The 17,360-nt window shown below is 38.9% G+C and overlaps 1 protein-coding gene across 1 annotated transcript in view; it reads right to left on the bottom strand.

The window, feature by feature from the left end:
- snap91a (synaptosome associated protein 91a) overlaps positions 1-17,143 on the bottom strand; it is a 42,370-nt gene extending 25,227 nt beyond the window's left edge. The window contains exon 1 of the mRNA XM_086154665.1: positions 16,443-17,143. Within this exon, the coding sequence (XP_086010791.1) occupies positions 16,443-16,572 (130 nt within the window). The 5' untranslated portion in view covers positions 16,573-17,143. The remainder of the gene's footprint in view (positions 1-16,442) is intronic.
- Positions 17,144-17,360: the final 217 nt, after the last annotated feature.

Below are 17,360 nucleotides of genomic sequence, written 5' to 3'. Positions count from 1 at the left end.
CTCCCACAGTCCAAAAAAGATACAGCAGGTTAATTGGAAAAAAAAAAACAATGCGAGTGAATGGTTGTTTGTCTGTATATGTGACCCTGTCCGTATGTGGCCCTGCAATTGACCGGCAACCAGTCCAAAGTGTGCCCTGTCTCTCACCCGATGACAGCTGGGATAGGCTCCAGCATCCCCTGGCTTCTTTGATTCCTCTCTCAAACCACCTGTCTTCTCTGGCCAGATTATGGACATCGCTGTCTTCAAAAGAATGGCCCTTGTGGAGGTGGAATGCAGAGTCCTGTCAAGAAGTGGTGGTTCTCCTGTGTTGGGCTCCATTTGTGCAGAGGTTGTTTGGTCTCTCCAATGTACATCAAGATTTACCAACACACGCCAACGAACATGAGCAAAAACCAGCCTCGCCAAGGCCAAGAGCGCCCCATCAACCGCCGAAGGCAGTAAGACCAAGGTGCAACACATTAGGAAAGCCCTGAGATCCTGTAGCTACCCTCATTGGGCCTTCGCCAAATCAGACGTACAAACATAGAACAAGAGGAATAATAAACAAAAGAACATCGTAATGCCATATGTTGCAAGTGTTTCGGAGAACCTCCAAAGGGTGTTCAACAAATACCATATGCTGGTACATTTCCAACCCCCAACACCCTGAGACAAAAACTGTTGCACCCTAAGGACAAAAAACCCAGGCGGTGTTGTATGCTATCACTTGCAGAGGATTGTGATGACGTTTACGTTGGAGAGACCAAACAACCTCTGCACAAACAGATGGCCAAACACAGGAGAGCAAACAGTTCAAAACAGGACTCCGTGGTCCACCTACACCTGAAGGACATGGGCTAGTCATTTGAAGACATCAACGTCTGTATTCTGGACGGAGAATACGGATGGTTAGAGACAGGAGTCGAAGCCATCTTTGACAAAACAGGAAAACCATCCCTGAACAGAAGAGGTGGCCTCAGATACAACCTTTCACAAACGTATAATACTGTACTGGGATTAATACCAAGATAGATTTGCACTGACAGACCAGGCTCATCCGTACCCTTTGAATAACCAGGAAAGATTCACCATCAGAACCAACCCCCGGTAGCTTCCACATGAGCCTCAGTTTATGCGATCCAGCAGGTTTCACTCCTTTGTCAAACTTTACCTTCTCACATCTCAAACCAGGTCATCCTACAAAAGTAGCTCCCCTCCAAGAGGCTTCTTGAAGGGGGGCAACTTTTGTGAAACATCTTAAAGTGAAGAAATTCATGTCCAATTGCCACGACAAGAAGATTTCGACAAGAACTACTGGTGTAGTTTTAAGAAACATGACTCAGGAGAATAGGATTAAATTTGATTGGGTTTGATATCCATGTCTGCAAATGTTTTGCCAGTAGACAGGGATTTAGCTCAGAGTCTTAACAGGACAGACGAAATGCAAACTCTGAAGTTCACCTCCCTCACGAAGCTCTGTCGCTTATCTGTATTTATGTATCCATTTATTTATCAAAGGATAGCATGGTGGTGCAGTGTTTAGAGCTTCCCCCTACAGCGAGAAGGTCCCTGGTTTGATTCTAATAGGTGGCCATTCTCTGCAGTTTGCATTTTGTCTTGCTGTCCCAAAGTCCCAAAAAATCCACTAATGGATTCATGTATTGATTGAATTGGTGTATTTAATTTTGGAAATCACGAGAAAAAAAATCCTAATTTTGCACTTGAAAAAAGAAAGTACAAATATTTCATGAGCAAAGCAGTAGATTTTGTCAAAACAACACACAGACAAAAGAACAGTGAAAAAATCAGCATGAAGATGTAATGCAAGAAAGAGAAAAAAAATTAAGTGGATTTTGGAACTTTGTGCATTAAAGCAAAAAAAGCTCACCAAAGTGATACTGTGTCAAATTTCTTTTATTTAGTAAATATCAATTATTAATTTAAAGCAACTGAATTCAGAAACCTTTGAAAAGCCCTTTTAATGACATGATCACTTAGCTATTGTTACCCGGAATGGGTCTAATGATTTTATTGTTTCTAGCTCAATTATGCCCAATTACTCTCTAGCACCTCGACTCTGAGATTTTGCAGTCGAACCCCATAAACTCTTAAATGACTGAGTGCTAAAATATCTCCATCTTTCATCATAAAAAAAAAAAGCTTATATTTGGAGGAATGTTACGCATCTCAGATTTCAATATACATTCAATTTAGTTTGTCTTCATGACTAAATATGAATTCAAAGCATAGTCCCATTTATTGCGCATCTTCTGTCCTCATGAATAAATGGATTTAAACATATTCCTTATTCGGTGCAGCTGGGGAGGCAGATAGATGAGTAATAATCATTGTTCAAGGTCATAATGTTTTTGATGGTCATTCTACAAGTCAGCTTCCGCTCCAGCTTCCTCTATAACCCTTTCATCATGCAACCATGATTGCAGTGCATGTCCTTTTACGTAGTGAGGCAGAGATCGCGGAGAGAGTAAGAGAGAGAGAGAGAGAGAAGGAGAGAAAAAGAGAAAGAGGATAATCCCTTCAGGGCTGATGAGTCAGCATCATCCTACACGTTTCATCTCTCATGTTTCACTTGCTGCCTGTCTCTCTTTAATTTCCATTGAGACTGGTGCTTTTGCCCGACATTAGATATATATATACACTATCATGCCGTAGTAAAAAGTATCTTTATTCATACATGTCATTGAAAAGAGCCTCATTTCGCAGATATTTTTTCCTGAGCTCTATCCACCTTCCTTGGCCAAAAGTGAAAAATATTTGTAAAATTGTTCCTTTTTAGGACAAAAGCCGGTCTGTCAATTTTCAGCAGGGCATCCTATAATCCATGTGATGGATTATCATTTCTAGATATATATTGATTTGTTTGTAGGGATCATTCTTGCTTTTGTAGACATTTTCTGCTCTTGTCATTATTTGGCTATATTCAGATCAAACTACTTAGACTGTAGAAAAGTCTGACTCAGCTATTTTTGCACGAAGCACTTTCTCATTGAATTGTTGCAACTTGATTAATGTACAACACTCTGGAGAGCTCTTCTGGATGAATCTTATTTGAGGGCTGGAGTGTAAATTAATTGCAAGAAAATCTTGCTGACTTGAAAGCTTTGAGCAAAATAGACTTGAGAAGGAGCCACTGTGACGCTCAGTAAAGATGTATCACACTGATGCCAATGTCAAACTTAAAAGAGTCTTCCGTCATGATGTTGTGACCTTACAAACATTATGAAATTTAAATGTCTAAACAATGTACCCCTTAACTCAAAGATAACAGGAGATAACAGACAGCTTTGAGGAAACTGTGCTTTCAAAAGGTCCTCCAGGGCTGGGAGGAGGAAAAATTTAGCACCTGGTTTTAAATCCTGATGACAATCCTCTGGGTGTTGTAAGCTCAATTTGGCCATGGACTTAGATACACGGGTCTATTTTATACTACATTACCTGTTCATTTACTCATATTAAAAACACTGTAGGTTGCTGTAACTGCCTTCAATGTCTTTCATTTTATTCATTATCTGTACTGCTTAGACTTTTAGTGCAGCCTAAATGACAGATGTGTTACTTGGAAGTTGGTGGAGGTAAAAGGGCTATTAGCCTCATGCTGCTCTGCGTCTGCAGGATGGAAAAAAAGAGCTGCTAGTTAATAGCCATGTAGCCAAAGAAATACTGCATTTTTCATTTGTTGCAAAACTTGATACCATATTCTGTAGACACAATCTGAATCATCAGATTGAGTATCAATCAGTCTGGCCATGAATATTGAGGGTGGTCCTGTCACAATCAGACAGAACTAGAAATGGGCACAAATACACTGAAGACGCACTTGAAGACCAACTGAGACCTAATTACTCAGCCGGCAGTCAGACGCCGTTGTGGCCACATTCTTTTCGAGTGCTTCACAGCAATGAGTCCTGGCATGGCAACAAGGACCACTGGATCCCAAGATTACCTCTGACTGACTGGCAGCACCAATATTATTTCAACAGCAGCAAACACCCTGAGAGAAACATTAAATGCATCAATGAGTGCACTAACATCTGTATCATTTCACTTTATTTTATTTTCTACTTCTTTCTGCTCAGGTGCCCTTTTGTATACATGTTTTTTGGTTAATTCACAGCATATAATGCCCTCCACACTCTCTCGCTCTCTCTGCAACCGTCTAGCCAGTCCTGATCACTATATTTTCATTTTCTGTGGGAGGGAACGATGCATTATATCTTACCAAGTACAAATACTAAATTGTTACAGCGACCTTTCTTATTCAGTCTCATGCTCAGAAACTCGACCAGCTTTTCACATCCTTCTGCATCTCAATCAACCTGATCTTATGAAAAGATGTGTTGTTTTTATCAAAAGAATTGCGAAGACAGAAATGTGTGGCTGTACCCATCCAAATATTCAACGACTATAAATAGATAGAAACAAACATAATATCATAGGATGTTTCATTTGTTTCCCTTCATTTGTATGTTTTCTTATAATATGAATTACTTATATATCTTAATTGGAGTCCTGAGTGATGATGCATCCAGGTCTGTGAAAACGGTAATCACTAACCCTCGACATACTCCTCGTGGGTCTGAAATTAACTCAAATATTGAAAGCTTTAGGGTAAAATATATGGCTCTGCTACTCAAATGCAAGCAACAGAATAAAAGAGCCATGTGACATACTGCCGTGACAAAAGGCCAGTTGAAAAGGCCCAGTACAGAAATAGGATCAAAGAAAGCTGCCATGGAGAAATGGTTGTATTGATCCACTGAGAAGAATTTCAAAGTGACTCCATGCATCTGTAAAATGAGCCCTATATCATGTCGTGAACTGTAAGATCTGCATTGGTTTCACAACTTGTAGAATCATAAGCATTAAAATGCACTGACATGGTCCTGCTACTGATTGTAACTTCACACACACACAGACACTTAAGTGATATTCTTGTTACATTGAAACTGTATGCATTTATAATTTTAGTGACATGTAACAAAAGATAGCTGTCATTTTCTGTCATTATAAATGTTGATTACAGACCAATAAACAAAATTATCTTAGACCTCTTTATGGCAAATTATTTTATGGCATATACATTATTCTAGAGTACTAAAAGAAGATGTGCCTGTTTTTTATACATTTGAGAGACTCTTGCAGTGGCAGATGGCTGATGGAGCTGGAAGCTGACAGGAATAGATCTTTCCTCTGTTGTGTTTATATGTAAGAGTTAAAAGAGGAAATCTGGGAAGTCAAGAGTTCTGGGAGATAAAGCCTTCGTTCGACCAATGGCATTTCAATCAGTCAGAAACAATCTGCTGCTTCCTGCTGTCAATGAAGACACATGTAGCAGTCTTTAAGATTGTAAAATTGTAATACTACAAAATACCGCCTAGATATGGGATCCCTGGATTTTCCTTTTATTGCACACTCATCCGACAAGATGAACGTTTGTTTCATTTCCTGGAAAGAGTCAATGTCAGTGCATTGGTGGAACAGTGAACCCGATACAATTTAGGATAAGATTTCCAAATCTCTCAGTAAGATTTCCTACAATTACTGTTACTATCAGAAGCTGAATGAAAAGGCATCTGTCTAGAAACACATTATTTTAGTAAAATGCCTTATAGAATGTATGTGTCACCAGAGCCACAACCAAAGCTCGATATGAAAGGGATCAACATACAGTCACTGCTTAGATAGTTGAAAACCCAATTGTTTTCTCATTTGAGCAAAGTTAGAGAAAAAAATTCTATTGAGTTGAGGAATGTAGATTGCATTCATTGTCAGAAGAAAGGTGACTGACTTAAGTTTTGACATACTGGACATTGGTTGAAGAAAAACATTGTAATATAATATTTAATCTTTATTGATTAAAGGACAATGTTGAACAAGTCTGACTCTGACAATAAGAACACAAGTCACTGTTTTAAACAGCAATGATTTTATTACGCTATTTATTTGTGTGTGCTAGAGAAGACAAATTTGAATCCTCTGTATGTGTGAAACATTTGGCAGTATTGACCATCATTATTATTATTATGCTTATTATCTATTGTTTTATTTTTTGCTACCTATCTGGCTTCACTGTGGGCACCAAAATGAGAATTTCATTGGATAGGAAAACACATTTAAAGACTATACATATACAGTACATACATATGGCAGCAAACACTGTGACTATTGAATGTTGAAATAAAGTTTATTTTGACTTTGACTTCACAATAGTTTCACAGGGCAGAACAATATGTGATTCAGTAAAATGAGTCAGCAACTGACCTGGTCAAATACTGCAAAAGTATCATTGATTTATTTCTTGGTTTTATTTATTTCTCTGGCTTTTCAAAATTTTCAATGAAGCATTCCCATCTGACTTACTTCTTCATTTTAACGTCTTCCTCTCTTCTATATAGGACTCAATGAAAAAAATCAACCTCACCACCTGCCAGCCAATTATGATTACAACATATCCATGTTTGTTCGACAAACCCTTTCAAATTAATTAACTTTTTTATCTCTGTACTTCATTGCTGGCAACATATACCTCAGCTACAAACATGACAACTTCAGGCATGACTACTGTGTCAATGGATATGTGATTGTTATAGATGAGATTGTGTTTGTGCGTCTAATCTGCAGCTCAGACTAAATGTGCTCAAAAGAATAGCTATATTCAACAATCTTGGTTACATAAATTTAGCATACACAATTGAGTTGTGTTTGCAACTGGCTTTTTAAAGATTGTGAAGAAGAAAACAGGTCAAGAACTTGAGGAAGGGTTGAATATGGCACAGACTGTGTTTGAGCTTTCTATGGGGCTAACTGTTAAGTATGAGACTGAGAAAAAAAAAAAAAAACAATATCAGCAAAACAAAATACCTGTCTATTAATTCTGAGGACATCTCGTGGGTGAGAACTGATCCAGATTCACTCCCTTACTCACAGTGACAGGGCATCATGCAACTGTCACCCAATACCATTTCATTATGCCCTGTGGGACCTACGATGGCTGCTGCACAACTGACAGGGCTCATATTCAAAAAGACACCTCTTAACACATCAATAAATATAAGTGATATGAAGGCCACTGACTGTATACAGATGATGCGTCCATGCAGGAAAAAAAAAACATATTTGTAAGCCTGCACGACAGAGACATCGTTTCATTGTCATCTTTTCATAGGGTAGGGACAAGCCAAGGCGGTTTCCTTGGGAACAGGCTCTCATAATTGCTGCTGCATCAAGGATGCAGTAAAATTCCCTCACAGTAATCTTTACAGGTGGATATTCCCACTGAAATGGTCACCCAGTCAAAGCTATTAGTCACATAAGTTAAAAGGGCACAGACAAATCAAACATTGATTTTACTGAATAATTATGATAAAAACTTTCTCTACAATTAGCATGTTTATTATTTGCAACACTAAGTCCCAACCAGTTAAAGCAGTGTTTATGTGAGCAGAGCGCAGCACTAAGCATGCTGCATGAGTGATGCCTTGTTGAGTCACACGAATGGACCATGAAAGCAAAATGTTTATTTATAGCTCATCTCACCCTCCAGCAACATGCAGGGAGAGAACAGAATACCCAGAATGCACCGTGGCCCTGTGTAGCGTAGCATAGCATCAATGTGGCACGGCAGCTAAACAAAGAGGAAGCCATTGGGATCAAGACACCGATGAGGCTGGAAGTGACATCTGAGAAAAATCGTGGGAACTTCACACAGTGCGGGCACTGTTACTGGTGGACGCAGATAGCAGTGCCATCCTATTATATATACACCAGCTTTTAGAAGTTGCTGATAAAGCCGAGTAGAGTAGGTGTGATGCTATTAATCAGTCGGAAAACCTACTTTAATTAAATGGATTTCAAAGCCACTTTGGAGTGCAATTGGGTTTATACCACCAAAAATACTTGGAACATACACCTGGCCATACATATGAATGAACAACTTTATTTTCGTAGTTTACCCCTTCATAATTAACTAAATTGGGCCATCCACCTCGACTAAAACTATAAAGATTACATCAGCTGTATTGCTCTGCACCAGAAATACATTTACACAAACCCCTGAAAACAAGGAGGTCAAAATAATCTCAGGCTGGTCCAATTCATAAATCCAGAAAGAACGGATTTTCTAATCAGGCACACAGGGGCTCAAGAGCCACAAATACATGGAAATGACATCTGAGTCATTCTTCAACCTAATAAGGCATAATTTAGTGACAGAGTACTTCTGACTTGAAAAAAGTCACAAGGAAATTATCAGGAAAAATTTGCCATTAAAAGTTAGTTACCATGGTGGTTCCTTGTTTATTACTGAAGTTTGTAATTTTAGGATTTTAAATTATTTTAATAATTGTCTATGGCAGCAGGTGTATTGTGTTTAATTTTTGACCTACAGTTATAATATACAGACTGGTTAAATGACAATGGATGAGCTGGGAGGTATACTGTGAAGCTTGCAGTAGGTTAGTGTTTATTCATTTCCACAGAATTAATTTCTTGGAAAGTCTGAGACTGACCCACAATGAAAGGAGTTCCATAAAAACACCTGACAGAACATACTCCCTGCCAAGTGAAGTCTGAACCGTGCATACAGGGTCAGAGGAACGTAGTGTCCTAGACCAGGAGAAAGTAAGTACAAGCCAGATTTTTGAAGGTACATGAAATTCTAAACTCCAAAATTTACAATTTAACTGAACTGACAAATTAATGATTGAAAGTCAGAATCACAAATTAGAATGTGCCCAATATTTATCAAGACATTTTTCTCACCATTCATCATTATACCTCTGGAGAGAATCTCTACATCTCTAGCTGACTATTTCTTATGTATCAGTGAATCCCTACATCACTAGTGATGTGACAAATAACCTTGCTGATAGGTATTGCCATCATTATTTTTTTTTAAATAAAATTGGTGGTTTCTGGTGACAGTAGACACAGACATCTTTGAAAAAAAATATCATTTTTAAAATTTATTTACACTGTCCTGAGGCAATCAGCATTAGTCATTGAGAAAAAAGACAGTCAGAAACCCAAGCCTTACTACATTATTGATGTGTAGCCTGGATGCAGACATGGCCCTGTTGCTCTCCTGTATTCAATTCAGAGTAAAATAAGCTTCAGTTTGTGCAATCTGACTATTTCTGGGCCACATATTGATTCAGGGGCAGACAATTTACCAACTGTATTGTAAAGCATGAAGGACATTGTTACCTCAGTAGAGAGATAGGGGAAGCTATGAAAAAAAAAAAAAAAAGCAGAAGCAGATAATGCACCGATAGCAACTGCATGGGAGATCCTTCCTTCAGCTCATTAATCTGGACACACACTGTTGTTGGGATGGTCAACCTCCCACACAGTCTTCAGCATTAGAGCGAATTGCCGGTGTTCAAGGGAACCTGCTGCGATCAGCACTGCAGCAAATGATGAGCCCTCTTACCACGCTTACCAGCCTCCTATCACATTCCTTTGTTCACAACAACTCACTATTAGGCAGTAATGGAGTAGGAGAGTTGAAAAAATGGCATCTTTTAGAGCCAGAAATCAGGGATAAAAGATTCTGGGAATGGGAGATTCAGTTCCAGCGAGAGACACAAATATTCATTGGCATGAGCCAAATCTGCCAGCAAGCCACTAAAGTTAGTGGCCAAGATAAATTAGGTTCCGCTGTATAATTTCACACGCTAATAAGATGTCAACAGTGAAAAGTCAGATTATATGATCTAATGGTGTATTTCTGAATTCTGACAAGCCCATCTGATTATAAAACCTAAAAGCACTGTGCTCAATATTGAGTTCACAGTTTAAACAAAGTTGATTAAACTATTGTGCCGTAGTTTGAAATATCTAATGAACTATAACAGCCATTAACAAGAGACTGTTCAGACAATAGGACAAAATTATACCTCGAGATAGCTCAGACAACACACACCACTGACTAATGTAATCTAGGCCTTGCTTTTTAAATCCCTTAGAGCTCAGAGTGCACTGTTTGGCCTTTATTGTTTGTGCTCAATGGCATGTTATTACGACAAATCAGTGTTTATCTCCCATCTGATACTTGACAGTGTTTCTATTTTTTTATTGGCAGCAGGTTCACAGTTACCACTTTGAGGAGATCTCAGGAGCCCTATCATACATATCAATAGCTGACTGTGAATTATGTAGGTAACTTGTGAATTATGGCCACACTTAGATTATGGTGGCCACAGTGGAGCATCTATAATGAAAATTAGCTAGTTAATGTTGAACCCTGGCATGAATGCAGGCTGGAAAAAGCTTTTACTTTTACTTACTTATTGTGTTATCCTTGTATGGAATAAACACAGAGACCCCTTAATTATATTATAGGGGTATACGTAATATGTTTCCTCATGTTAAGATATTATACAAATCATGTATATTTTCCAACATCCCAAATGTTGCCTTACAGCCTGCGTATCATCTTTACTGGTGATCTGAGCAAACCACATCCCACCGTGTACTCTGAAAACTGCTGACTAAGATATCATGATGATATTTTCCTGAATAATGTTTGACACTGAAAAAACAGCCACCACGGCCCAGATGTAATTCTTAGGAAACTTTGTCATCACAAACATTTGGAGCAGTCTAACATTTACCTTACTATCAACACCATTCCGGACTGGCTATTAGCTTGTTACACAAAGTCAAAAGCACAGATTTTGTCCTCTATGTTTGAATAGCCGTGTTTTTGTCTCTCACAACGCTCAATCTAATATAAGTTCTGATACAAATCTTTGCATGCCCATCTTGTGACTGAACGACTGGAGGACGCTTCCATGGCAGGAAACTCAATTTTAGTTGTAACACATTGACAATGACTCATGGTGTGGTAACAGCACCCTTGCAGCCAAAGGAGGTTCACCATCATGTTTATCGTATTTCGATTTCTCACCCGAGACACCAACGCATGCACACACGTTTGCGCACGCACACCTGAAGAAACCTCATAGTCTGAGCTACCATAATAAAAAAAAAGAAAACCTCACCAGATGAAAAAAACATAAAAAAACTAAATACATTATGTATCTTTTATTTATCTAAACCTATAACAAAACAGAATTTTTTCATTGTTTCAAAGTAGTTGCTGTATTTCAACTATAGCAGCTACTACTCTCCAGATCGCCGCAGGATTGAGATGTAACAGCAACATTAGTGGCAGGAGACAAAGGCGAGAGCTAAGAGAAACAAGAAAAGTTGTGTGGCCTTTCTCTAGCTACAGAGCCATCTTCATTTGGCAGACATTCAAACCCTGTTTCACTAGTTCTATCTATTTCCCTCTGGGCTGCAGACACCACGCATGTCCTCTGATCCATGCTTTGGGTATTTGGAGTCACATTGGAAAAATAGTTCAGTTACTCAGGTCAAATCAGCCAAACACTGCCTGTCTTCTAAGCTTTTACTTCTGTTTTGGAAAATGAAAAAAAAATTAATAAAAAAAAGGTTGGAGAAAAAAGTAAAATGGACACGATTTATGATTAAAGTTCATATTTTTTGAAATACTTTAGCTACAGTCTCTTACATCAGTGGGATAAAGTGATGATGTTTGCTCTAAGCAGGCGACTGATTTACACATTAGCTGTGTGTGATTCAACCATTAATTCAAATAGACTTGTCAACTTTTACTTGGATGCAGCCCTAATGGAGACCTTGCAGGCTCTGAGAATTAGACTCACCACTGAACAGGGCAACACCAAGGTGATGTTTTGGTGATCTGCCTCCCATTTGTTGGCCTTCTCAATGATCATCTTACAATAGCTCATTATGAGAAGTGCAGTTGGACTTAACAACGACTGAGAAGTGTCAGTGCGTGTCATCGCTCACGCCATCTTGAACCCCAGAGTCGAATGGCTGCCAGTGTAGCAGATGGCTGCACTGAGATGCTTGCTATCCAGTTCGGAAAAGGAACAAGATGCTCATTGCTTAAATAATGATTTAAAAAAAATGCTTAACTCAACCAACCAACCAACCAACCAACTATTTGTATTTTGTAACATTTAAAGTTATGTGTTTTATAGAAAATGAATAAAATTCACTCTTAATTTGCATTAATAGTCAATGACTACATTGTATTTTTCTGACTATTCTACATTGATGTAAATATTAAGAAAAAGAGGGCAGTAAAATTATACTGACTTCCCCTCCTTTCGTCTTCTATACTGACCAAGCTCTATAATATCAGTGTCACATACACTGATACACTACAGCGTTCATACACTGCTGGGCTGCATTAAGAGCAATGGTGCAGAGCAGTGATTCAGTATTTTGCTCAAGGGCACTCCAACACAGTTTCCACATTATTGAAAAATGAAGCAGTGACTGTCTTGACAATTTGATACTTCTGACCAGACTTGGTTTGTGGAAGCAGAGGTACATCACCCAAGCAAAAACATGGACAACAGCCACATGTGAGCAGTTTCACAGCTCACACATGCTTTTGCCATCTGAGAAAGAAACAGCAGCCTTTGTAACATTGTAGCCTTTGTTAGTGGAAAACACTGTTGACAATAATGTCAATAAGATTGGTATTATCCACTGCAGATGCAATTACTAGCAGCAATTTTTTCAGGTAATGGACAAGAAAACAAATGGCTTTGCTTCCTGGCATTAAAACAAGAAGCACTCAACTTGAGGTAATGCAGTTACAATGTAAAACAAAAGATTTCATTGTTCACAGTAATTACCCAAATTCCTAGACAAGGTCAGCCTAGCCAGGTGGTGAACACATCTGCATTTCTTCTGTCAAAAAATAAAATGCTTGACTGGAGGATCAGTCCTGGATGAAAAAATGCAATGTGCATCGGTCAAGTGCCTGCACACACAATATGCAGCCAGTGCAATTTTAAGAACCCAGCCTTCTGTTAAAACAAAACACAATATCTGTACAGCTGCTCATGCTTAAATCCTTGAAGAGGATTAACTGTAATCATTTGGGGCTGTTTAACACATCTAAATGCGCCTTGGAATTTTTACACTTTATCGGATCGTATCAAAACGTAGTTTATGGCAATATACAACTGCCAACGCAACTACGATGACAATACGACAATACTTTACATATAACCATTTGAAATTGGTTTCAATAATATTTGAATACTTCAATATGTCATTTGTTTTCAAAAAATGTTGAATTATTTTTTAACCACCAATCAAACCATACTAACATTTGGAAATGTTTCAATTTGAATTATTGGAGGACCTTACTTCAATTATCCAAAAGGGCAAAATAAGAGCAAGAGCCTGCAGAATAAATCCAGGCATACCAAACTATCTGAAACATAGAATAGAATTGAAGGGTGAGGCATATGTGAAAGGCTTTTATGTAAATGTAGTTAAATATTTACATTAATAATTGTTAAGAAAATACTGCAGTTGATCTATCTTTAGTATTATATTGTATAAATATTGGGGAGGACTGAGTGGGGTGAATAAAAATAACATTTGGATTTGTATTATTTTACATTAATCTGGATGAATCAATTATGATTAATCCACCACACCTTAACAGATATAGGGCTACAAGATAAAAATTAAAATTAGTAAAAAGTTCATATTGAGTCTATCAATAATTATTGTTTGTGGATACATTTAAATGAAACAAATCAGCATTAAATCCAACCTTTACAGTTATTGAGATGTTTTGATTTAAGCCTCTCTGTGTGACCTATAAGTGATTATTCTCAATTTCACAAAACTGGGAAGGGAGCAAGATTTCTTACTTACTGTAGATTGTTTAGGTTACTTGCATTTAAGACACAACTTCTGGTCAGAAGTTGTGTAAACTTCACATCGTATTAATTTTGTAGGTAATTATACTTTCTTAATGTTTGTCACCCATCCTTGGGGGGAAAACCTGGGCAAAAAACCTGGGCGAATGTGAAATGTGAAATCCGAGCCTGCTCCCATTTCACATTCTCCCCAACCCTTAAGTGAGGTTGAAGGACACAATTCATAAGCGTTATCATTCATAAGCATTATCATTATTCAATTAACCAGCTTGAATTCTGACACTCAAGATTTGGGCACATCAATGCCAGAAACAGGGGTTTAGAAGGAATCCATTTGTAGGCTGTAAGGGTATCTTGTGAATATACTATATGGAATATATATTATCAGTTATAGTAAGAGGTTGGGAATAAGATTTTGAACTGTGCCAATGCAAAATATTCAAAACTGATAAAATGAAGACTCTAAACATCCTTAAAGTCTCAGGTGTAAGAGGAATATCCACAAGAGCTGAACCCCCATATTGCTCCAGATGAGCGGGTTGAGCTGTATGTCAATGGAAGAGTCAGTGGGTCAATGAGTTAACATTCCAAAGCACATTAGTTGCCATTAAGATGGAAATGGGCTGTAAAATGATGTCCTTTTTAAAGCTTATTGATGACATTGTCAACTCAAAAGCACAAAATTGTCTTGATGGCTTCAAGATCGATAGCTATAGATCGCAAACCATAAGACAACCATAACAGGACCTTAGAGGAAACCATCTTTTTGTACTGTACTGACAGGACAGTGCAGCTTTATGAAAAGTAGCAATGAGATTGACATTTTTATGATGTTCTTCGGCAACAGATTACAGTTTATATCCTGAAAATCAACCAGTTCTGTTATCCTAAGCTCTGGGATGGGCAAAAAACATTAAGAAAGTATAATTACCTACAAAATTTCTCCTATGTAAAGTTTACTCACCATTCCATATATCAGTATGCTACTCATATCAACGCGAATGCTTAAGTAATCACTAAATATATGGGTAGAGAGCCATCTGCTCTGCTGAAAATGCGGATTTCTGGTGTGACTTCCCTAAGCTCTCATCCTGATTTATTCTCTTTTTTTCCAAGGTGAAAATGAAAATGTCATCATTCGGAAACATATTTCAGTGATACTGAATACTAAAAATTATGATAAGACCTAAAAGGATTATCTAAATCAGTAAAGTATGTGTCAAATATTTATATTAATATTCAATAATTAATATTTATGTACACTGCGGTGCTTTTTTGAAATGTTCTTTCACATTATATCACTGCTATGCTTGTAAGTATCAGTTTTTTTTTCAACATTATGTAATTTGGTCTTCTTCTTTACCGTTGATCACATTAAATCTAAAAAAAGAATGAAATACATGAGTGAGACCTGTTTATCCTACAAGGACCGGCATGACTCATATGAGGTACAAAAACATTTGTTGCATGTTGTTTCACTCACTTTCAGCAAAGAAAAAATAGAATGCATTTTTCTGTTGCTGACGCTTGCATCGTATGAATAAGTTATCATGAAAAAGGGAGAAAATACAAAGTGTTGTTGTGGTTAAAAAAATTATGTTTCTCATTCTCCAACTAAATGTCACAATAAATTTGACCTGGACCTTTTTAGAGGGGAGAGTGTAGAGGAGAAGGGGATCGCTCAAGTGGCTCTGTGCCACATTGACAAAATGCTTAGACAAACTTTGGCAGCAGGACAGGCTTCAAATTGTGCTGCTACTATTGAATGCAATCTATCACTCAGTTTTATATTTTAGCTTGGACGTGAACTGATGAGGGGGATTGATTTCTCCAAATGGACTCAAGATCTTTTGCCTGAGTAGCCATTTTTGATTGTAATACTGAAAAAACATAATATGATTCTTCACTGATGCATGGCATGCACACACACTATTTATGGTTTGTATTCTTAGCAGGAATAATTAAATTAGTCTTGCACAACAAGCACACCAATACTGAGAAATGAGTCAGTGATTTAAAGCGAAAGTGACACATTTTTATGCAACAATCCTCGGGAAAGGTGTGTGCAAGCAGTGGTAGCAATCTCTCTTTGGTTGCAGCCTTTCCAATCATGCATTCACCACAGAAGTGGAAACACAGGGGTGACTGGTGGCCTCCCTCTGATTTCCCACTGTCACTCATCCGTCCAGCATAGTTGAGCCCTGATGCAGAACAGGACTAGGTTTGGAGGCATGAAAGAGGCCTGTTTTTGTTTCTTTTTTTGTGATAAGGGCTGCAAGTATTAGTGAGTATGTACAGTAGCGTGGCTTTATGTCACTGACACGCACGTTGCAGGGTTTGAATGGGGGGGGTGGCAACCATGTTTGGTACGTGGCCTACTTGTAGATGGGATGGATGGATGGATGGATGGGGGGTCAAAAGGACAAAACAGATAGATAGATAGATAGATAGATAGATAGATAGATAGATAGATAGATGGATAGACGGATAGACGGATAGATAGATAGATAGATAGATAGATAGATAGATAGATAGATAGATGGATGGATAGATGGATGGATGGATGGATAGATGGATGGATAGATGGATGGATGGATAGATGGATGGATGGATGGATGGATGGATGGATATGGATGGATGGATGTGGATGGATGGATGGAGAGATGGAGAGATGGATAGATGGATATTATCACTTACATTCCAGGTGTTTTTTCTTTGGAGCCGTCTGTTCATGTGTGGTGGATTTGCACACAGCTCGGGACACCTCGGAGCCCGTCAGGGTGTACTGCGCCGCGGCGATGCGGTCCGTCAACGTCTGGCCCGACATCTTCTATCCGCACAAGTCCAACCTCGCCAAGTCCAATGTGGTCCTGCCCTCCTACAGCCGCAGCGGCCGTCCTCACAGCGAGACAGGATAGCCTACGACTTAGGGAATACACGCCCACGGCCTGGATTCAAAACAGAGATGTCCGCCCTCCGAGGGACCGCAATGGAATTAATTGCATTCTGGAGGTGTTTCCGGCGCGTAAAGTCACTTTCCCAGAGGTTCGAGAATCGTCTGGAAATAAAAGAAAACAAGCACGATTCTCCTTCCAGCGTCCTCACCTTGTTTGTTTCTCTCAGCTCAGCTTCTTATTGTTATTTCAGCCTCTCACACTAAGCGGTCCTCTCCGGATGATGCTCGCTGGTTTCTCGCTCCCCACCTCCTCCTCCTCCCTGACATCCCACCCCCCCCCTCTTCCAGCCTCCCGGATAATCCTCGCTGCCTTTTCCAAAGTCCCGGCGTTTCAGCGAAGCTCGCAGGGGACCATGGCCCTCCTTCTATCCTCCTCTTCCGGACGTTTTGAACCCCGTTGTTACTCGAACCGAGTCGCTAGCCGGCGGCACTTCCACTTGGACGTACGTTCTCTTCTATATTTAATTATTAATGTTTTTATATTAGTCACAGGCTCCGCCCCCTTCCGTAGTGGTCACGTGATGCGAGACTAACCCACGTCGCTGCCTCTTTTCGTCGCGAGAGTTGCGAGGAGACGAGAGGCAGCGCGGAGTGGATGGGTGAGAACCGGAAACACGAAGGGGTTAAATAAAACTAACCACTTCCCCCTCCCATAAACC

Source organism: Fistularia commersonii, chromosome 11 (genome assembly GCF_037954325.1).
Source record: "Fistularia commersonii isolate RoL2024-O1a breed Wild chromosome 11, RoL_Fcom_v1.0, whole genome shotgun sequence".
NCBI classification, from domain to species: Eukaryota; Metazoa; Chordata; class Actinopteri; order Syngnathiformes; family Fistulariidae; genus Fistularia; species Fistularia commersonii.
The sequence above is the reverse complement of the archived record's forward strand: the minus strand, read 5'-3'. Positions and strand labels throughout refer to the sequence as shown.